The sequence below is a fragment of the Mesoplodon bidens genome, assembly GCF_964165515.1.
Source record: "Mesoplodon bidens genome assembly, chromosome: 14".
Classification (NCBI taxonomy): Eukaryota; Metazoa; Chordata; class Mammalia; order Artiodactyla; family Ziphiidae; genus Mesoplodon; species Mesoplodon bidens.
Window position 1 is genome coordinate 43,856,356 of NC_138170.1, and position 20,614 is coordinate 43,876,969.

The 20,614-nt window shown below is 41.2% G+C and overlaps 1 protein-coding gene across 1 annotated transcript in view; it reads right to left on the reverse strand.

The window, feature by feature from the left end:
• The window catches only part of EML6 (EMAP like 6), a 372,392-nt gene that overhangs the window by 330,806 nt on the left and 20,972 nt on the right, over positions 1-20,614 (reverse strand). The window contains exon 2 of the mRNA XM_081254742.1: positions 5,087-5,800. Coding sequence (XP_081110868.1) covers positions 5,087-5,283 — 197 coding nt within the window. The 5' untranslated portion in view covers positions 5,284-5,800. The remainder of the gene's footprint in view (positions 1-5,086; positions 5,801-20,614) is intronic.

Below are 20,614 nucleotides of genomic sequence, written 5' to 3' on the forward strand. Positions count from 1 at the left end.
CCCCATGCATCCTTTGTTCAAACTGGTCAAGGGACTGAAGAATATGAAATCACATCTCCAGGCCTTCATGTGAACCTGTTTACCCAACACTCCAGGCCCAACCATGGCTATTACAACCCTCTCTTCAAATTCAACAAGTGCAATTGAGTGCACCTGCAGAACCAGGTAATTTTAGCCATGTCACAATTGAGACTTAACAAATTTTTTAACAACATCTCCAGCAGTTCGTTGTTTCAGGTCATTGCTTCAAAGCTGGTGATGTTCCTAAGGTGAACTTGAACACGGTTCCATTTCTAAGCAGAGTTCTAGTGATCTGCTTCAAATATCCTTAAATAAAGCACGAGGTTGAAAAACAGTTACAAGGAATCACAAACTTACTGAGTTCTGGTTAGAAACAAGGCACGATGGTAGGGACCACAGTAACCGAGAAAAATAAAAAAGTGTGTAAAGCAGTGAAGTGATAGCTCTGGGTTTTGGAATCAGACTGACTTGGGTTCCAATTCCCATTCTACAACCTGCTAAATAGTGACCGTGGGCAACATCTTTAACCTCTCTGTGCTTCAGTTTCCTCACCAGGAAACTGAGGCTAACCACAGTACCAACGTCACGGGGTTGTCGAGAAGATGCAACAGATAAATCTGTACGCACATTTAGCACTGAGTCTGCACTCAGGAAATGTTGGCTCTGATTATTAAATTCATTCTCAGCCTCAAGGGTCTTACATATATTTACAAATGAAAATATTCAGAGTGAAACAACTAAATTTTATATATATAGATATCTATATACATATATATAGATATATATAGATATATATAGATATCAAGTGAGCAGCATCGGTCACGAAAGATGTAAAACTTTAGGAGTGCAAGGCATTCCTTCATCTAAGGCGCCTCTTCATCTAAGGATGGTAAAAGGTCTCATGGGAGAGGTGAGATTGAAATGGATGGGGCCATGCAAGACGTAGATACAAATAGGCTCCCTGCAGCGGGCACTTCCTATCTGCCAAACACTATGGGGAACCTTGTATGTTATCTCCACAAGCTACAAGTTAGGTACTTCTAAACCTCCATTGCATGTATGAGAAGCTATTTTACTGATGATAGTTGAGACTCACAGAGGTTTAGTAGCTTCCCCAAGTCACCCAACTGGTGGCACATCTAGGTTCAAAATCAGGTCTGTCTGACCAAGCCCATGCTCCCACCACTATGCCACTGGGGGAAAGGGATCAGGAGAAGAAGGATGAAGGGGGAGACAAATCATCCCAGTGTGAGACAGGAAAGAACATAGTAATCTTATTAGATGGCAAGTGGGAAGCAAACAATTTATGTTTCTTTTTAAAGAAAAGGAAAATGAAGGTAGAAAGGTGGGTTAAGACCAGGGAGAATGGAAAACTCAGAATTTTGGACTTCAGACTATGGACAGTGAGGAAACATTTTTTTTGTCTTTGGTGTATGTGTGTGTTTTTGACTAAATACTGTACTACTACTATCATTACTAAGAGCATTTATTGAGCAACAATTAAGGGCCAGGCCCCATGCTAAACTATTTGCATACATTACTTCTAATAGTTACAATTCTGCAACTTAGGTGTTGTTATCCACCCTTTCACAAACAAACAAGGCCCTGAGAGGTCAAGCCACTCACTCGGATGCCTCTAGTAAACAAACAGCAGAGTGGGTTCAAACCCAAGTGGGTGTGAAATCAAAGTCAGTGCCCTTTCCCCTAAAATGGTACTGCCGAAAAACCGCCCTTGCAACAGAGAGCTGAAAAATAAGAGGAACGAAAAGGGAGACAGGGGACTAGTCAGACGCAAAATAGGGATCCAGAGTAAGGAGAGAAATGTCTCAACTGGAGTCACTGTGAAAATGGACGGGAGGTGACAGAGAGCAAACGTGTTCATGACCTTTTCTTTCATTTGCTCCAGTACTGTGTCATGGTCTGCTACCTGCAGCAGAAACCAAGTTAGTAATTATTCCTGCCTGTATACTGTCCTTACCTTCATGCACTGATTTGAGTGTTGCTTTAATATTTATTTGTCCCACCACAATGTTATCAGAGCTAAAATATGGCATCATCTGCTAATCTGTTAACTGTATTGAAGTATAGTCATTCAAGAGAATAAAACTAAGCCTCCACATCCAATAAATCACATTATGCTTCACATATTAACATCTTAAAAAATCTGACTTAAACACATAGTCTGTCAAATCAGGAGGAAACATACGCTGAACTCTAATGAGCTCTGCCAAATCCTACAGTATTATTATTAAAGTTCATCATGATCTCAGAGATGACACGGGTTTCTAAAATGGAGTGTGGTATCAATATTTGTTGGACTGCTTTCTAGTTAATATTCTCGGGAAAGTAGCACAATAAATAAAACAGTGGGAAATGTATGCATTATGAATATATCTTTCAAACTAATGCAAAAGCTATGTGGACAATTACTTACATTATCTTGTTTGATGGAATCAAGAGTTAGAAATTTTAATATTTATGTCATGATTCCAAAAAACCCCAAACATTTCTGCACTAGTATTTTAGCTTTAGTCCTCCTCATTCAATGAGAAACGTCAATATTTTAAATAGAAAATCAGTAGTATAACTGGCTATACAGAAATGAGTTGAAATTCATAAAGATAAAAGAGTACAAATTTCCTTTCCATATATACAGTTAATACATTAATATTCCTAACATTTTACAATACTAATTTCAAACATCTAGTATGCTTCTGGGAATAAAATTATGAAGGAAATGGCACTTAAGAGTCCCATATACTAAGGCTAAAAACAAATATTGCCTGTGTACTACCTTCACCGGAAAAAGATATTTACATATAGAAGGTAAAGCAAAATAACAACATAAACATTCTACATTCTCTAATTTTACAGCTCTTAATTATATAATGATCTGTGGTCTGTGTTTTTTAATCTGTTGGACTTAATTTTATTCGTATGTGCAAACACATACATGGATATTAAAGAACTCTGCTCACCTATACTCAGACCCAACCAAATATCATCGAAATTTAGCAATAAAGTCCTTTCTCTGCAGGCAGCCTTGCTACTATGTCACTGTAAAGCATAAAGATATAACTATCTTAATAAAAAGACCAGAAGCTAAATCACCTTTTTTTCTTTTCAAAATTGAAGCTCCTTGCACACGCAGTTACACAAATAACTTCATTCACCTTATCTTCAAATCTGAGTGTTTCTTCAACTAAGCCAGATATCATCACATCCCCACTAGTCCCATAGCCTGTCATAACAGTGGTTCACTGCAACTCCACCCTTTTCCCACCTTCAGTTTCAACAGTGCATTTAATTTTTTTTCCTATTAGAGAAAATAAATTAAGATTAGGAGTTCAAATCCTCAAAGTAGTTCAGTGAACTGTCATATTACTATTATTTAACTGCAAGGAATTTTGTTTAATTGCCACTCTCTCCCTTCCCCCAAAGGACTACAACTTATTTTGATGGTGTTAATGGAAAGCACTGCATTAAGAAAGAGCAAAAACGTAATGGGTTTTAATTTTTAAACATCTAACCTTTTCACGAGTCACTGTTAATCATTTGCACCTGTGACTTTAATAATCAGTTCAGCAATTACAGAAGCAAAATCACCAGGATGGGACTAGGTAAGGATGCCCCAATCACAACCATTACCATAGCAAGGAGAGAAGAAAGCTATTCTGTCATATGTGACATGAAGAAAGTTTTACATGTCAGTTCCACCCAATCTTGAGAACGGTAGAGCTCCTAGTACTTAAAATCTTCATCTTCTAAAATTCAAGATTTTTTAAAAAATATATCTCACTGCATTTTCAAATATTAAGTTTTTACTTTCTGTAACAATTTTTTCAACTTTAGGGCTTGGGGGGAAAGAAGGCTCCAGAATACAGAATAATCACAACACTACAAGAGGGGAAAAAGCTACTTTTTAAAAATCATTCTTCCCACAGAGACATTAAGACCATTATCATTACACCACTTAACCATTTATTTCATTATGAAAGGAAACAAAGCACAAGTGGCAATATTCTGAAACGTGATGTTAGTGTGTTCTACATCAATGAACACACGAGTCTGGAAGGTACAAATATGGTCTCTGTCAGTTGTAGTCCATCCTCAGCAAGTCATTTTCCCTGTGGGCTGAGGCTCCCATATCATGGAAATCTTCCCTAACTGCTGAAGGCTGAAAAGGATTCCCTGTGAACAGCATCTGGACCACACCTTGTTTGGTCACACAAGAAGCTGACAAGGGCTGGAGGAAAATGCGTCTGGTCCAAAGATCAGAGGACAGGGCCAAAAATCAAAATATACCCTTCTACGATTTAATAAGGAGGACCCCTAAAATGTCTATTCATCCAGTTTTGTTCTTCTAATCAGTCCCGCCATCCGCTACTAGATGTTGGCCATTCTGTGGGCTGGCTGGTAGGGTTTTGTGGTCCAGCAACTGCCAGCCTTTTATAACCTCAGTGATGGTGTGGAAGCATCCATAAATATGCTTTTTGGCACTAAGTCAGTACCAAGGGAAATATTAGAGAACAAACTCCCCACCCACTGCAGAAATTTCTTAGTTTCAAAGCATCTGGAATGAAGATCCCAATTACCTTTAGCAAAATTTCTTTTAGGGTTGTTGTTTTTTTTTTCAATCCTCTTGCTTGCTGAGGAACCTTCTAAAGAGCCCCCCAAAGATGATACCCACAGTTCAGGTTATTGGACCTACATTTTCCTAGTTAGGGAGGGAAGGGGAAGTGTTTGATAGTTTACCCAGTATCCTTCCACTTGTAGCAGGAATGAACACCAAAAAAGCATCAGGACACTTAACTCCTTAGAGATTTAAAAGCCTTCCGGAGGAATAAAGAGAAATCTCTCCCTCCCCACCTGCACCCCCTACCCTGTTTCTGCCCTAGCCTTAGAATCCGTAGCCCTTCTGTAATTCCATGAGGTTCCAGAGAGACTCCTTTATTCCATGGGGCTTCCGGATCTGACCCCAGGAAAGCCCAATTGGTCATCCTTCTCCTCACCCTTCCAACCTTCACACCCAACCCCTCCCCACCGCCCCAGGCCACCTCCTTACCTGATAATGTCGTCGTTGTGTCCCAAGAAGAATTTTTGGCTGTGCTCGCGGGTGCTGTAAACCACCCCGACGCCAGCCACAAAGTAGACTACTTCCTTGCCGGCGGTGTAGTACAGGTTGTTGCGGCACTGGTGACCCCGGTACCCGTACACCCACTCCAGCCGGAGCTGGCAGCTGGGAGCTGTCCGATCCGCCATGATAAGCTGACCCCACTCGCCCCCCGGTCGCTCCGCGCGCGGGTCCGCGGCCCCTGGGCTCCGGGTCTGTCCTCGCCAAGGCTCGGGATGCGGAGGACCTGCAAGGGCTCAGCGTGCAGTGCCGGGCGCTGATTTCCGCGGCGACGCACAGACACAGACCAGCGCGCCGGCCGCAACCATCATCCGCCGCCGGAGACGAGCCGCCAGGTACGCGGTCGCCAGACCCCGCCGGGCTCTCCGGCTCCCTCTCCACGGGAGAGGCGTCTTCTGGGGCGCCCGCACTCGCGCGCGCAAGCCTCACTGCACCTGCGGGCTTCGGCCCCCGTGAGAGGTTTTTGGGAGGGTCACCCGCCTTTTAAATCATGGATCTGCATATCCAAACACTGATTACCAGTTCGCTCACTGAAGTTTGCTGTGCCCGGGGGCCTCGCAGCAGGCAGCGGGATTTATTCTGTGACAGCTTTAATTTGATAAGGAACTCGAGAAAGCTTTGCCATCGCCATCCTTGGATCCGAAACTGACAGTCCACATCCAGGATGCGAGAGTGAGGAAGAAAGAAACAAATATTTTGCGTAAGTCACCCAGTCCAAGAAAATGATCCCCAAACAAACCAAGTTTTTAAAAATTTGTCAACTATTCCTCCTCTCTCCCTCCAGATCCATCTTTTTAATGATATGAAATATGCCCTAAATGCTGCTGGCTGGTGGCTGCCGATACGATTTGAAAGAACATTTGCTGCAAGAGGGAGGAGATATGGGGATATATGTATATGTATAGCTGATGCACTTTGTTATAAAGCAGAAGCTAACACACCATTGTAAAGCAATTATACTCCAATAAGGATGTTAAAAAAAAAAAAGAACATTTGCTGTTTCCCCCATTAAGCCAGGGCAAATATGCAACGGTCATTTTTTAGATGCTCCAATTAGTTAGTTGTCGTGTACGTGTTCATAATTCATATCCTCCGTGAACCGTCTCTTGGCTGAGAAAACCACAAGAACTTAGCAGCTCTCACTAATCAGCAACTCCAATTGAAAGCGCCATAAAAAGATTTTTCTGAATCGGAGGAAACTGAGACACTAGTGCAGCTAGAGGTAGAAAAGCTCAACCTACAAACGCTCCCGGTCCAGAAGAAATTAAATAATTAACAAGTGACCAAAATCTTGTACCTCTCCCCAGGAAGGTCTGCGCTAGCTATGGGGTCCCGCAGGCGCAAGGGTCACGCCTCTAGCCCGGCGTGGGGCGGGAGCGCCCGAGGAACCACTGGGGACGGCGAGCCCCCACATACGCGCACACACATCCCAGGCATAGGTCGCTGCCGACCTGAGGGATGCCAGCCCCAGGGGACACCCCGGCCCGCGCACAGTGCAGCCTTTGCAGCGTCCTGCACTCCTCCCACACCCGATCCAGGCTAGCCTGCGGAGCATCCCGGCTCTGCCGCCTCTAACCTCTGCTCTGAGCGAGCGCCGCGAGCACGTCCTGGATCTCGCACGGGCGAGCGAAATCCTCTGCCTGCCCCCGCTTCCCAATCCTTCCCCGCCTCCCGCACCCGAGGACGGGCTTCGTCACTGGGGCGTCGCGAGAGACAGGTTCTTCCTCCTGCCGAGGCTCCGGGGGCGGGGCCACAGCGCCGCTTTCGGGAACCGAGGCTGCGGGTTACTAGGCGAGATCTCGGCGCTTGGAAACGGCGATGCCCCAGAGCGCTGGGACCGCCCCCTCCTTCCACCGCCCCTGTAGTCCCCTTCCTCCGATGCATCCTGGGAAATGTAGTCCGTTCCACGCGGGCCCGGGCAGGGAGCGCGCGGGGCCGGACCACAAGTCCCAGGATTCCGCGCGCCCAGAGTGGGCCGTAGAGAGGCCGTTAACTGCGTCCGCGATGCTTGCGGTTCTTTGCTGAGCTGAGGAAGGCGCACCAAGGGCGACCGGTGGCTAGCGCCCTGCGTTACCTAGTGACTGAGGCTGCCGGCCCGCGTGCGTGTGTATCTAAAAAGAAGAGCAGTGGAGCTGGAATAGAGACCATACCATCTCTACGGCCCACGTCGACAATTTCTTCTGTACCTGTCCCTGAGAGCTACTGTAGCCGACTCAAGCCCAAGTTTGTTTCCCACTTCAGTTTTACTTTTTATTCAGATGGATTCTAATCTGTTAAAGTGCAGTAATGCCGCGTTTAAGAAAAATGCTGGGGATGTGGTCTCACTTTGTCCTAAGAACCAGCGCCTTCCTATGAGCTGCTTCATAAGACTTGGGTAGTTAAGGATAACCAGATTGTGCAAACAGGAAGGTGCTCACGCCACGAACAACTAACCTTGACCCTCAAACGCAGAAGCCGGTGGCATCTGTCCAAGTGAACTGTGAATTCCAATGTGTTCTGAAGTAGCCTCTTTTCAAATCCGGGCAACAGCTGACCTGTGAGAAGAGGCTTAAAAATCTCACTGACTAGGGCTTCCCTGGTGGCGCAGTGGTTAAGAGTCCGCCTGCCGATGCAGGGGACATGGGTTCGTGCCCCGGTCTGGGAAGATCCCACATGCCGCGGAGTGGCTAGGCCCGTGAGCCATGGCCGCTGAGCCTGCGCGTCCGGAGCCTGTGCTCCGCAACGGGAGAGGCCACAACAGTGAGAGGCCCACGTACTGCAAAAAATAAAAAAAAAATAATAATAATAAAATCTCACTGACTAAAAAGCTGCAAAAGGACGATTAAAGGGACATTTTTAGCATGCCCTTTCCTTCCTGTGCTCTCAGTGTAATCCCTTACTCAGTTCTTCAACTACCTCAAGCTTTAGCAGAGCCCTCTGAATGGTAGGAAAGCCTCTGGAAGATTAGAAGTGCCAGAGTTTGGATGAGCAGTTGCTGCCTGCAGCAGTGAAGAGGGTGTGAATTGGTCTCATCATTCTTTTTAAGGAAACAAGGATCTACAAATCCATGAAGTCGCACTGTGCTAGACAATAAGGGCACTACCAAATGTAAAAACAAAAACAAACAAAAAAACACGGTCTGAAAGATTTGAGACATAAGCTAAAATATAATGACCAATAATGCTATGCCATAAAACAATGCCAATGAATTAAATAGAGACAGTAAATTCTATATAAAAATTCACAAGATGAAGAGCTTTTCCAGCTATAAGTCAGGAAGGACTTCATGGAGGAAATAGGAAATAAAGGTAGAATTGAGATAAGTAAACATAAATTGAAAGCACTGTGCATGGGTCTATAGAATAAAAGGGTAGATACAGAAAAACAAAGATTTAGAGAATAGAATTGGTGCAAGAGAGAATTCGTGTAAGATGAGAAGGGGACATAAACCTGAAAGGTTAGATTGTGGATGGAGCTGAACCTAGAGGTTTGCACCATATCTTAAAATAATGGAAGGCCATTGGATTTTTTCAGGGGGCGGGGAAGAAGGGAATAGCAATAAAAACTGTAGATTTGCCAGTAGTCAAAGCATCAGGTATTAGAGGCTTAAGGTAGACATTGGTTGGGGTTCTACATGAGAGGTAGTAGTAATGGTCCAGAAAGGAAGGGACATCTTTCAGAAAAATTACAAAAGGATGTTGAAAAGAGTCTCCTCAACAAATAGAAATGGATATAACATGACATGTTAATTTCCTCAGTTATCTTTAATATAACTAGTGACCACAATGCTATACCATATTGTACTTTTAGTTAAATGAGTATATGTATACCTCCCAGCTCAAGACATAGATCTATTTATTATTAAACAACTGGTGAGAAAATATAGCAGAGTAAGGCACGGTTACAGAATTTTCCACCTCAAGTTTCTTAGACAATGAGAGGGGAAAATATTCTCAAGAAACAGTATTAAGGACATAAGGTAAGTTCAAGAACTCATGAAAATTCTCACTAAAATACTTCAATTTATAAAAGTAAAATGAGAGAGTAAGTGTATAGTTTCCAGGTTTTGGGGAGGATACTTTTAGAGAAGATGACCCTGTGTATTACCTTGGGTCTTCAACAAAAATAAAATGTTTTACCAGTATCTGCCAGCATCAGGGCACTCTGCAGAGTCAAGAGAATAAGCCAGAATCCATAGGAGTGAGATACACCTTTGGCTGCATGGAAGGGGCTCTGGAACTGGACATTTCACAGGATCTCAAGAAAGAGCAAAGGCCTATCCCCTAGCAGAAGCTATACTCAATCCCAATAGATCTCACTATTTTTCCTACTCCACCCTTTTCCAATTTTAGGCTACAGGAAAGTGGATAAAAAGCAATATCCAGCCACTATAGCTCTGAGAAGATCAACTTATTCTCAGATAAGGTGAGAAGACTGTCTAGAAGAATTCATACATAATGTATCTGAATAAATGATTTGGAAAGAGCTGCCCCATCAAACATAAGAAACAAAAAAAGTAAGGGCAGAGACTTACCTTGTGCCGCAGTGGTTAGGAATCTGCCTGCAGAAGACATGGGTTCGATCCTTGGTCTGGGAAGATCCCACATGCTACAGAGCAACTAAGCCCGTGCACCACAACTACTGAGCCTGCGCTCTGGAGCCCGTGAGGCACAACTACTGAGCCCACACATGACTACTGAGCCCACGCACCAGAACTACTGAAGCCCATGCACCTAGAGCCCGTGCTCTGCAACAAGAGAAGCCACGACAATGAGAGGCCTGCGCACCGCAGCGAGGAGCAGCCCCCGCTCGCCGCAACTAGAGAAAGCCCATGCACAGCAACGAAGACCCAAAGCAGCCAAAAATAAATAAATTAATTAATAATAAATGTTAAAAATAATTTTTAAAAACCTTAAAAAAAAAGTAAGGGCATAGCAAAAGCAAACCAAAATCTTGAAAGAAAGGTACATTATATGTGAAAGATAGATGAAGAAACTTTATGTCATCTTGAAGCAAATATATGTCAAAGAAGCAGATTCTCTACCAAAGAAGAACTTAGTTACAATATGAATTCAAAATATCAAGAGCTTAAAGATGGATACTAAAAATAAAAGCCAAGCTAAAGAAGTAATCAAATATAAACACAGTTTCAGATCTAATGAATACATTTGAAACAATAGGAAAAAAAACTGGAAATCATATTACCAGTATGGAGGAAACACCAGAAATTATCACAAGAAATGCAGAGGAAAAAGCCAAGGATATTAAAATAGATAATGCTTGAGACAACAAAGCTAACCCAACCTACAGATCATTGGCATTCCTAAATTAGAGAAGCCAACAAATGGAACAGAAAATAAAATAGAGGAATATATTAAAGAACTGAATCTGCACATTAAAGTGGTACATTGTATATCAGAAAAAAAAAAGATGATATATAATAGTCTCCTTGGAGGCATATCCTAGCAAAATTATTTAACTTCAAGAATAAATAATATTTCAAAATCATTTGCCAACTTTAGAGAGGACTGTTTTACCACCTCTGCCAATTAGTAATTAAAGAGAAACATTTAAGCATTTACTTTGTCTTGCTGGAGGAACTAAAGTTTATCCTCAGTTGATAAAGGAAAGCTATTTACATAAGAATGCTAGCTAATAAATGTAGGGAAAATAATAGATTTAGAAAATCATCCAGTGATGTAACTGATGCAGGAAAAGGTTGTAAATGTATACCAAAATGATTAGATGAGAGGATATTCCTTCCCATAATGCTAAAGAATCACCCTACAAATTATGTAACTTTAAATGGAGTGCTCTGGAGGTCACCATCTCAATTAAATTACCAAACTTAGTATCACCAGTACTGACACAATCTGCTCCTTCTGCCTCCTGATGTGATGCGGTATGAGATACTGCATAAAACATTTTTGGCCAAATAACTAACTCAAGTCTAATCAAGCCTTATGACTTAACTCTATGTTTACAGAAAATATGGGATAGATGAACAAGTTAACTGAAACCATAGGTAAACAATCAGATAAAGCCAGAAAATAGGGCAGCGTACTACACAAGTGGTCTGGCTTGATCAAAAAAGCAAATGTAATTAAACAAAAAATATATAACAAAAAGGTGAGGGATTATTCTTGGTTAAAAGAGACTAAAGAGATATAACAACCAAATACAATGGGTGACTCCTGATTGGATCTTGGATCCTGATTTTTTTTTTTTAAGGCCACAAAAGACAATGTGGGAAAAGGAACAATTGGGGAATTTTAATACAAAAACGATTATTCTAGAGCAGTGGTCCCCAATCTTTTTGGCACCAGGGACCGGTTTCGTGGAACACAATTTTTCCACGGATGTGGGGGGAATGATTCAGGCAGTAATGCAGCGATGGGGAGCGATGGGGAGCGAGCGGCAGATGAAGCTTCTCTGGCTCTCCCGCTGCTCACCTCCTACTGTGCGGCCAGGTTCCTAACAGGCCGAGGACCCGTACTGGTCCAAGGCCCTGGGGTTGGGGACCCCTGTTCTAGCAGATATCAGGGAATTACTGTTCTTTTTCTTTGGAAAATCGTATTCTAAGGAAACACATCCTGAAGCATTTAGGAATAAAATGTTACATCTACAACTTACCTTCAAGTGATTCAGGAAGAAATGTGTTCTCTATGTACATACAAACACACATGCACAGGAGAGATAAAGCAAATATGGCAAATATTAGCAGTTGCTTTATGTATCTTTTTTCTGTATGTTTGAAATTTTTTATTATAAAAGACTGGGAAAATGTTTCTCAAGGATCTAGGCAGAAACAAAAATGGAGGATGGGTGTAGAAATCAGGCTGGCCTCACATTCTGCACTGCAACCTCCAATGCCAGAAAAAATGGAGCAGTATTTATAGGTCCTGATAGAGAAGGAAAGTATAATATTAGAATTATACCCAGCTAAATTGTTAAGTGTAAAAGCAACAGGCAGACATTCTCTGACATTAAATAACTTCAGGGCATTTTTTAGCCCTTGTGACAGTTATAATGAAGTTTAATGGCACGTGACTAAAGAACCCAAATGAACCATTAAAGAAGGTAGAAGTTTCTCTACCACATAAAATGTTTGGAAGTATAGCAGATTAAGGAAATTTTCAGATACCCAGAATCTTCCTGTCTTGTTATACATTAATACAGATCTTTCACCTCATGGTTTAAGATGACAGATCAAACTTCAGCATTTACATTTGCAATACAGCTAGCAGAAAGGAGAATAGATCTCATCCCTTTAAGGATATTTTCTGTAAGTTTCATACACTTCTGCTTACATCCCATTGGCCAGAACTTAGAGTGCATCTAGCTGCAAGGGAGGCTAGGATTATACACTATATAATGGGGGCAGTATGTACATTTAAAATCAGGAATATTTTACTAAGAAAGAAATGGAAAAGCAATGTTGGTGTTCACCAGAAGTTTCTGCTAACACACTCATGAAAAAACTACCTGACAATGATATTCAGCCGTGCAAGAAGTGAACAAAAGAATCACTTTTGATTGGTAATGGTAAATGGTAAAGCATGGTAAAAAGATGGGAGGGGGGCTTCCCTGGTGACGCAGTGGTTGAGAGTCCGCCTGCCGATGCAGGGGACACGGGTTCGTGCCCCGGTCTGGGAAGATCCCACATGCCGCAGAGCGGCTGGGCCCGTGAGCCATGGCCGCTGAGCCTGCGCATCCGGAGCCTGTGCTCCGCAATGGGAGAGGCCACAACAGTGAGAGGCCCGCATAAAAAAAGATGGGAGGGGAGCAATGAATCAGTTTATTAAGGAAACAGTTCTCCTCATTCATTCTTCATTTTCACTTTTTTGTTTGTTATTAAGTAAAATTAGTTGAAACCCTTTATTTAAAAAAATTCATGAGAATGGTATAATTCCATTCTCATGAAATTATTTCTATCCACTTAGTTATCTGCCATGCATCTAACTATGTCTGTATAGAGATATTATATAATATAGTTCACCAAAAACTAACCTAGTTATTTCTGGAGGAGTGAGATTTAGAATAACTTTTTGTCTTCTTTTTGGACCTTTCTGATTTTTCAAAAATGTTTCAAATGAGCATGTACCATTTTTATGAAAACAGTAAGTCATTATCCATGCATCTATGGTCAATTAATCTACAGCAAAGGAGGCAACAATACACTATGGGGAAAAGACAGTCTCTTCAATAAGGGGTTCTGGGAAAACTGTACAGCTACATGTAAAAGAATGATTAGAACATTTCCTCACACCATATACAAAAATAAGCTCAGAATGGATTAAAGACCTAAATAAAAGACCTGAAACCATAAAACTCCTAGAAGAGAACATAGGCAGAACACTCTTTGACATAAATCATAGCAATAATTTTTGGATCCATCTCAAAAGGCAAAAGAAATAAAAACAAAAATAAATAAATGGGATCTAATTAAACTTAAAATCTTTCGCACAGTAAAAGAAACCATCAACAAAGTGAAAAGACAACCTACTGAATGGGAGAAAATATTTGCAAATGATATTACTGACAAGAAGTTGATAGCCAAAATACACTAACAGCTCATATAACTCAATGTCAAAGAGCAACAGAATTTTAAGATGAGTGGAAGATCTAGATAAACATTTTTCCAAAGAAGACATATAGATGGCTAACAAGCATGAAAAGATGCTCAACATCTCTATTAGAGAAATGCAAATCAAAACTATAATGCGATATCACCTCACACCTGTCAGAATGGCTATCATCAAAAAGCCTACAAATATCAAATGTTGGCGAGAATGTGGAGAAAAGGAAACCCTTGTACACTGTTGAAGGGAATGTAAATTGGTACAGCCACTATGGAAAACAATATAGAGGTTCCTCAAAAGACTAAAAATATAACTACCATATGATCCACCAATTCCACTCCTGGGTATATATCTGAAAAAAAAGCCACTGTTTTGAAAATATACATGCACCCCAATGTTCATAGCAGCATTATTTACAATAGCCAAGACATGGAAGCAACTCAAGTGGCCATTAACAGACAAGTGGATAAAGAAGACACACACGCACAATGGAATATTAGCCATATAAAAGAATGAAATTATGCCATTTGCAACAACGTGGATGGACTTAGAGAGTATTATGTTTAGTGAAATAAGTCAGACGGAGAAAGACAAATACTCTATGTTATCACTTATATGTGGAATCTAAAAAATAAAACAAGCAAATATATATAACAAAACAAAAACAGACTGACAGATATAGAAAACACACTAGTGGATACCAGTGGGGACAAGGAAGGGGGAAGGGCCAGATAGGGGTATGGGATTAAGAGATACAAACTACTATATATAAAATAAGTACAGGGATATATTGTACAGAACAGAAAAATATAACCACTATTTTGTAATAACTTTAAATGGAGTATAATCTATAAAAATATTGAATCACTGGGCTATCCTGGTGGCGCAGTGGTTGAGAGTCCGCCTGCTGATGCAGCGGACACGGGTTCGTGCCCTGGTCCGGGAGGATCCCGCATGCCGCAGAGCGGCTGGGCCCGTGGGCCGTGGCCGCTGGGCCTGCGCGTCCGGAGCCTGTGCTCCGCAGCGGGAGAGGCCACAACAGTGAGAGGCCTGCGTACCGCAAAAAAAAAAAAAAAAAAAAAAAAAATATATATATATATATAGAGAGAGAGAGAGAGAGAGAGAGAGAATCACTCTGCTGTCCACCTGAAACTAATATAATATTGTAAGTCAACTATACTTCAAAAGAAAATAAGTCATTGCTCTTAAAAATATCTGTTGATAATAGATTGTATTTTTCTTGAGATGATATTTGTAGTCATTAGGACAAAACCTTTGGTTGACCTTTCTTGACTCCGTTAATTGGCAATATCAAGAGCCTGTCAGATCACTGAACAGAGTTAGGGCATATGAGTGTAGTTGTTTAACCAGAATTTTCTCTGTAAAAGGTAACCAATTTATTTGGAGCTAGACCTTGTAGCCTTGACCTCATTAGCATTACACTTTAGATACCATTGAACTACAAAAAACTGACGATGATATTTCACCAGCAATCAACTAATGGGGTTAGAGTCCACATTTTTTTTTTTTTTTTTTTTTTTTTTTTGCGGTACGCGGGCCTCTCACTGTTGTGGCCTCTCCCGTTGCGGAGCACAGGCTCCGGACGCGCAGGCTCAGCGGCCATGACTCACTGGCCCAGCCGCTCTGCGGCATGTGGGATCTTCCCTGAGTGGGGCACGAACCCGTGTCCACTGCATCGGCAGGCAGACTCTCAACCACTGCGCCACCAGGGAAGCCCCTAGAGTCCACATTTTTAACCAAGTAAAACACTTAAAAATAAAAATAAAAATAGCACATGAAAAGATTCTCTACATCATTAGCCACCACGGAAATGCAATCAAAACCACAATGAAATACGACTTAACACCTGCTGTAATAAAAAGGCAATTACAAGCATCAGAGAGGATGTGGAGAAATTGGAACCCTCATACACTGCTGGTGAGAATATAAAATGATGCAGCTGCTCAGGAAAACAATCTGGCAGTTCCTCCAAAAGTTAAACATGGAGTCACCATGTGATCCAGCAATCCCATTTCTAGATATATACCCAAGAGAAATATATTCACACAAAAACTTCTATTGCGTTAGCGAAAAGGTTCATTCATTTTTTTCCATAAGATGGCTCTAGTAGCACTTAGTTGTCTTTAACTTCATTAGAAACAATTTTGTTAGACTGTATGTGACAGCTGTCAAATCAGCAAGCATTTAAAAAAAGACTTATCAAAAGTGGTGAATTGGTGTAGCCATTTTAATATTGAAGATGGAAGAAAAAAGCATTTCTGGCATATTATGCTTTATTATTTCAAGAAAGATAAAAACGTAACCGAAATGCCAAAAAAAAAAAAAAAAAGATTTGTGCGGTGTATGGAGAAGGTGCTGTGACTGATCGAATGTGTCAAAAGTGGTTTGCGAAGTTTTGTGCTGGAGATTTCTCCCTGGACGATGCTCCACAGTCGGGTAGACCAGTTGAAGTTGATAGCGATCAAATTCAGACTTTAACTGAGAACAATCAGCGTTATACCACGCAGGAAGGAGCCGACATACTCAAAATATCCAAATCAAGCATTGAAAATCATTTGCACCAGCTTGGTTATGTTAATCACTTTGATGTTTGGGTTCCACATAAGTTAAGCAAAAAAACCTTCTTGACTGTATTTCCTCATGCAATTCTCTACTTAAACGTAACGAAAACACTCCGGTTTTAAAACAAATTGTGATGGGTAATGAAAAGTGGATACTGTACAATAATGTGGAACAGAAGAGATTGTGGGGCAAGCGAAATGAACCACCACCAACCACACCAAAGGCCCATCTTCATCCAAAAAAGGTGATGTTGTGTATATGGTGGGATTGGAAAGGAGTCCTCTATTATGAGCTCCTCTATTATGAGTCCTCTATTATGAGCTCCTTCCAGAAAAGCAAACGATTAATTCCAACAAGTACTGCTCCCCACTGGACCAACTGAAAGCAGCACTTGACGAAAAGCGTCCAGAATTACAGAAAACACATAATCTTCCATCAGGATAACACAAGACCACATGTTTCTTTGATGACGAGGTAAAAACTGTTACAGCTTGGCTGGGAAGTTCTGACTCATCCACCGTTTTCACCAGACATTGCACCTTCGGATTTCCATTTACTTCGGTCTTTACAAAATTCTCTTAATGGAATAGATTTCAATGCCCTGAAAGACTGTAAAAGGCACCTGGAACAGTTCTTTGCTCAAAAAGATAAAAAGTTTGGGGAAGATGGAATTACGAAGTTGCCTGAAAAATGGCAGAAGGTAGTGGGACAAAGGGTGAATACATTGTTCAATAAAGTTATTGGTGAAAATGAGAAATGTGTCTTTTATTTTTATTTAAAAAACCAAAGGCACTTCTTGGCCAACCCAATACATGAATGTTCATGGGAGCATTATCCACAATAGTCAAAAAGTGTAATTAATCTAAATGCCCATCAATCAATGAATGGATAAGTAAAATATATGCATCCATATAATGGAATATTATTCCTCAATGAAAAGAAATGAAGAACTGTTACAAGTTACAACATAGAACCTTGAAAATGTTATTCTAGATGAAAGAAGCCAGTTGCAAAAGACCACACATTGTATGATTCTATTTCCAAATGGAATATTCAGAAGAGTCAAATTTGTACAGACATAAACTAGATTAGTGGTTCACTAGAGAAAAAGATGGGTAGGTGGGGGAAATGTGAATAACTACTAATGAGTATGGGATTGTGGTGTGGGAGGGTGATAAAAATGTTCTAAGGGCTTCCCTGGTGGCGCAGCGGTTGAGAGTCCGCCTGCCGGTGCAGGGGACGCGGGTTCGTGCCCCGGTCCGGGAGGATCCCACATGCCGCGGAGCGGCTGGGCCCGTGAGCCATGGCCGCTGAGCCTGCGCGTCCGGAGCCTGTGCTCCGCAGCGGGAGAGGCCACGGCAGTGAGAGGCCCGCGTACCGCAAAAAAAAAAAAAAAAAAAAAAATGTTCTAAAATTAGATTGTGTTGATGATTGCTCAGTTCTTTATATACTGAAAACCATTGAATTGTACACTTTAAATGGATGAATTTATAGTATGTAAATTATATATCAAAGCTATTAAGAATAAAAATAAAAATAAAAAACAAAGTTTGACTCATTTTACTTGGTTGTTGCATGTACATTTCCTATATATTATACATATTAATAATTTCTTGCTTTTTGATTCCTTAAATGCCAGTCATTCTTATAGCAGAAATTATTTCGTACTCATAGAGGAAAAGATTTTTAAATTAAAGTTCATGGTTTTAATCTATCATTCAGAACTTATCCTATGTTTAATGTTTTATAGGAATATTAAACATTTTAGGTAAACTATACAGGTCACATTGGAAGATGTAAATGCTAGGTCTAAAAGGAATGGGCAATTATCAATAACTCATAGAGAAAGAACTTTTAAAGTTTTTCCCCGTCTCTTTTCAAACATTTTTAACAAAGGATAAAGAGGCTCTGTCCATTGAGCTAGAAGTAGACACTACAGTCCAAGAGGAGATCTAATCAATGAAAAGCTTCCATGATTTTTTATTGAAGATAGAATTCCTGTATATTCCCTATTCAATTGAGATAACATAAAAGAATACGATTAGACAAGTAAGAAAAGGCCTTTTATTTATTTATTTTTTTTGGCGGTACGTGGGCCTCTCACTGTTGTGGCCTCTCCCATTGCGGAGCATAGGCTCCGGACGTGCAGGCTCAGCGGCCATGGCTCACGGGCCCAGCCGCTCCACGGCATGTGGGATCTTCCCAGACCAGGGCACGAACCCGTGTCCCCTGCATTGGCAGGCGGACTCTCAACCACTGCGCCACCAGGGAAGCCCAGAAAAGGCCTTTTAAATCCATGCTTGAAAACAACCCATTCTAAAAAGCATTCCTAGATACACAGAAAGTTTGTGTTTAAAATGTAACTAGCTATGACTCTTATGTAAAGTCTAGTTTACCTGAAGACCAACTTGCAACATACAGACATCTACAACTTCAGTACATCATTTGATATTTCTTAATCCAAACATTACCCCTGGCAATAATTCTTTTTTTCTGCTCCTGGTAATAATTTAGTCATAGTGTTCCTCTCTAATAAAGCCCCTACTGAAACTCTTGCATGAGAGTTCTAATCTCAAAGAGAGAATATGAAAAATTAGTCATATAGCTAATAACATATGCTATACATTCAGTACATTTTAAATGTTTTAGGTTGATTATATTAGGGGTAACATCTAGTTGTTAGATCTGGATCGTTGAAGCTGACATCACTACATATTCTTCCTAAGTGAACCCTATAGGCTAATTAATGTGCCTTCTCTAAAATTTTTGCAGTATTTCTTAGTGAGAACAATGAGAGGTTCCCATAGAAGATGCTGTGTTCAAAAATTTTAAAGATGTATGGTAAACTCACTGATAGGTAGGCTTCTATAATAATACTTTAATTATTATTTCTAATTATAATTCTTAATTATTAGTAGTCTTGTGTTACCTTCAGGTATACTTTCTAGAACACTGCTTAAGCTTACACTGAAGAGGAAATCATAATCATCTCCACTTAAGAGTCACAGGATTCTAGGGACTTCCCTGGTGATGCAGTGGATAAGACTCCACACTCCCAATACAGGGGCCCAGATTCAATCCCTGGTCAGGGAACTAGATCTCACATGCATGCCACAACTAAGAGCTCGCATGCCACAACTAAGGAGTCAGCAAGCAGCAACTAAGGAGTCTGTGAGCTGCAACTAAGGAGCCCACATGTCACAACTAAGACCCAGTGCAACCAAATAAATAATAAATAAATAAATAAAAGAATCACAGGATTCTAGAGCTGGAAAGTATCTTAGAAATACCTAAATTTTACTACTAAAGGAGGCTCAGGTCATGGCCAAGAATGAAGAAAGTCCACAACAACAACTTTATTGACTGCTTGTATAGTTATCAAACAGATAATTCCTGAGTACTGCTGTGGGGAGGGATTAATAATGCTGCACAGAAAGTGTCATGGGAATAGTGTGATATGGGGAAATCCTTTCAGTTCAGAAGACAAGGTTCTGGAGGCAGACTGACCAAATTGTAATCCTTACTCTGTCACTTAGTAGTCTTTTGGCCTTGGACAGGTTACCTAATCCAAGCCTCAGTTTCCTCATCTGTAAAATGGACATAATAGCATCTATCTCATAGGATTGTCAGTAAGGACTGAATGAGTTAAATACATAAGCAACCTGAGGCCCCATATGAACTCTCCTCTTCCTTATGGGTAAAGATTTTTCAGGGCCAAGGAGACATTTCCACCCAGAATCCATACTCCTCCCTCCCTTTACTGCAGGCATCTGAGACCCTAGAATTACCTGCGCAAAAATGCCTGAGTCCGCATACAGGGCTCTCTTCTGGACTGCTCTGCTGGGGTGTACTCTCCTAAGTTAACGGATGACGTGAAGGCACAGCTATCTGTGGGGTGGGAAGGCATGAATCTGAAGCTTGGCTGTATGGGCTGAGGGCACGCAAATTTGTGCTCAAGGCCCCTGGTGGTGCGGACGGAGTAGGAGATGGGACGAGAAGGAAGGCAGCCTGAAGGCAGGGGGCCACTTCTCACACTGCTGCATTCTGGCATGGAGCTCAAGGGAGTCTAAGAATTCTACATTTGACTCTGTCCTTCCAGGTTGCTATGAAAGCATATCTGACATGGTAAGAGATAGCTTGCTCGATATCTAACTTTCAAGCATGTAGACATATGGAATGAACTCCTGGAGTGTTCTTGCCCTGCCCCCATGGGTGTGGGGTATGCCTGGTGCCTTGTACACAGTAAGCATTCCATGCATTTTATTTTAATCTTTTAAAAAAAAAACTAGATCTTTATTGGAGTATAATTGCTTCA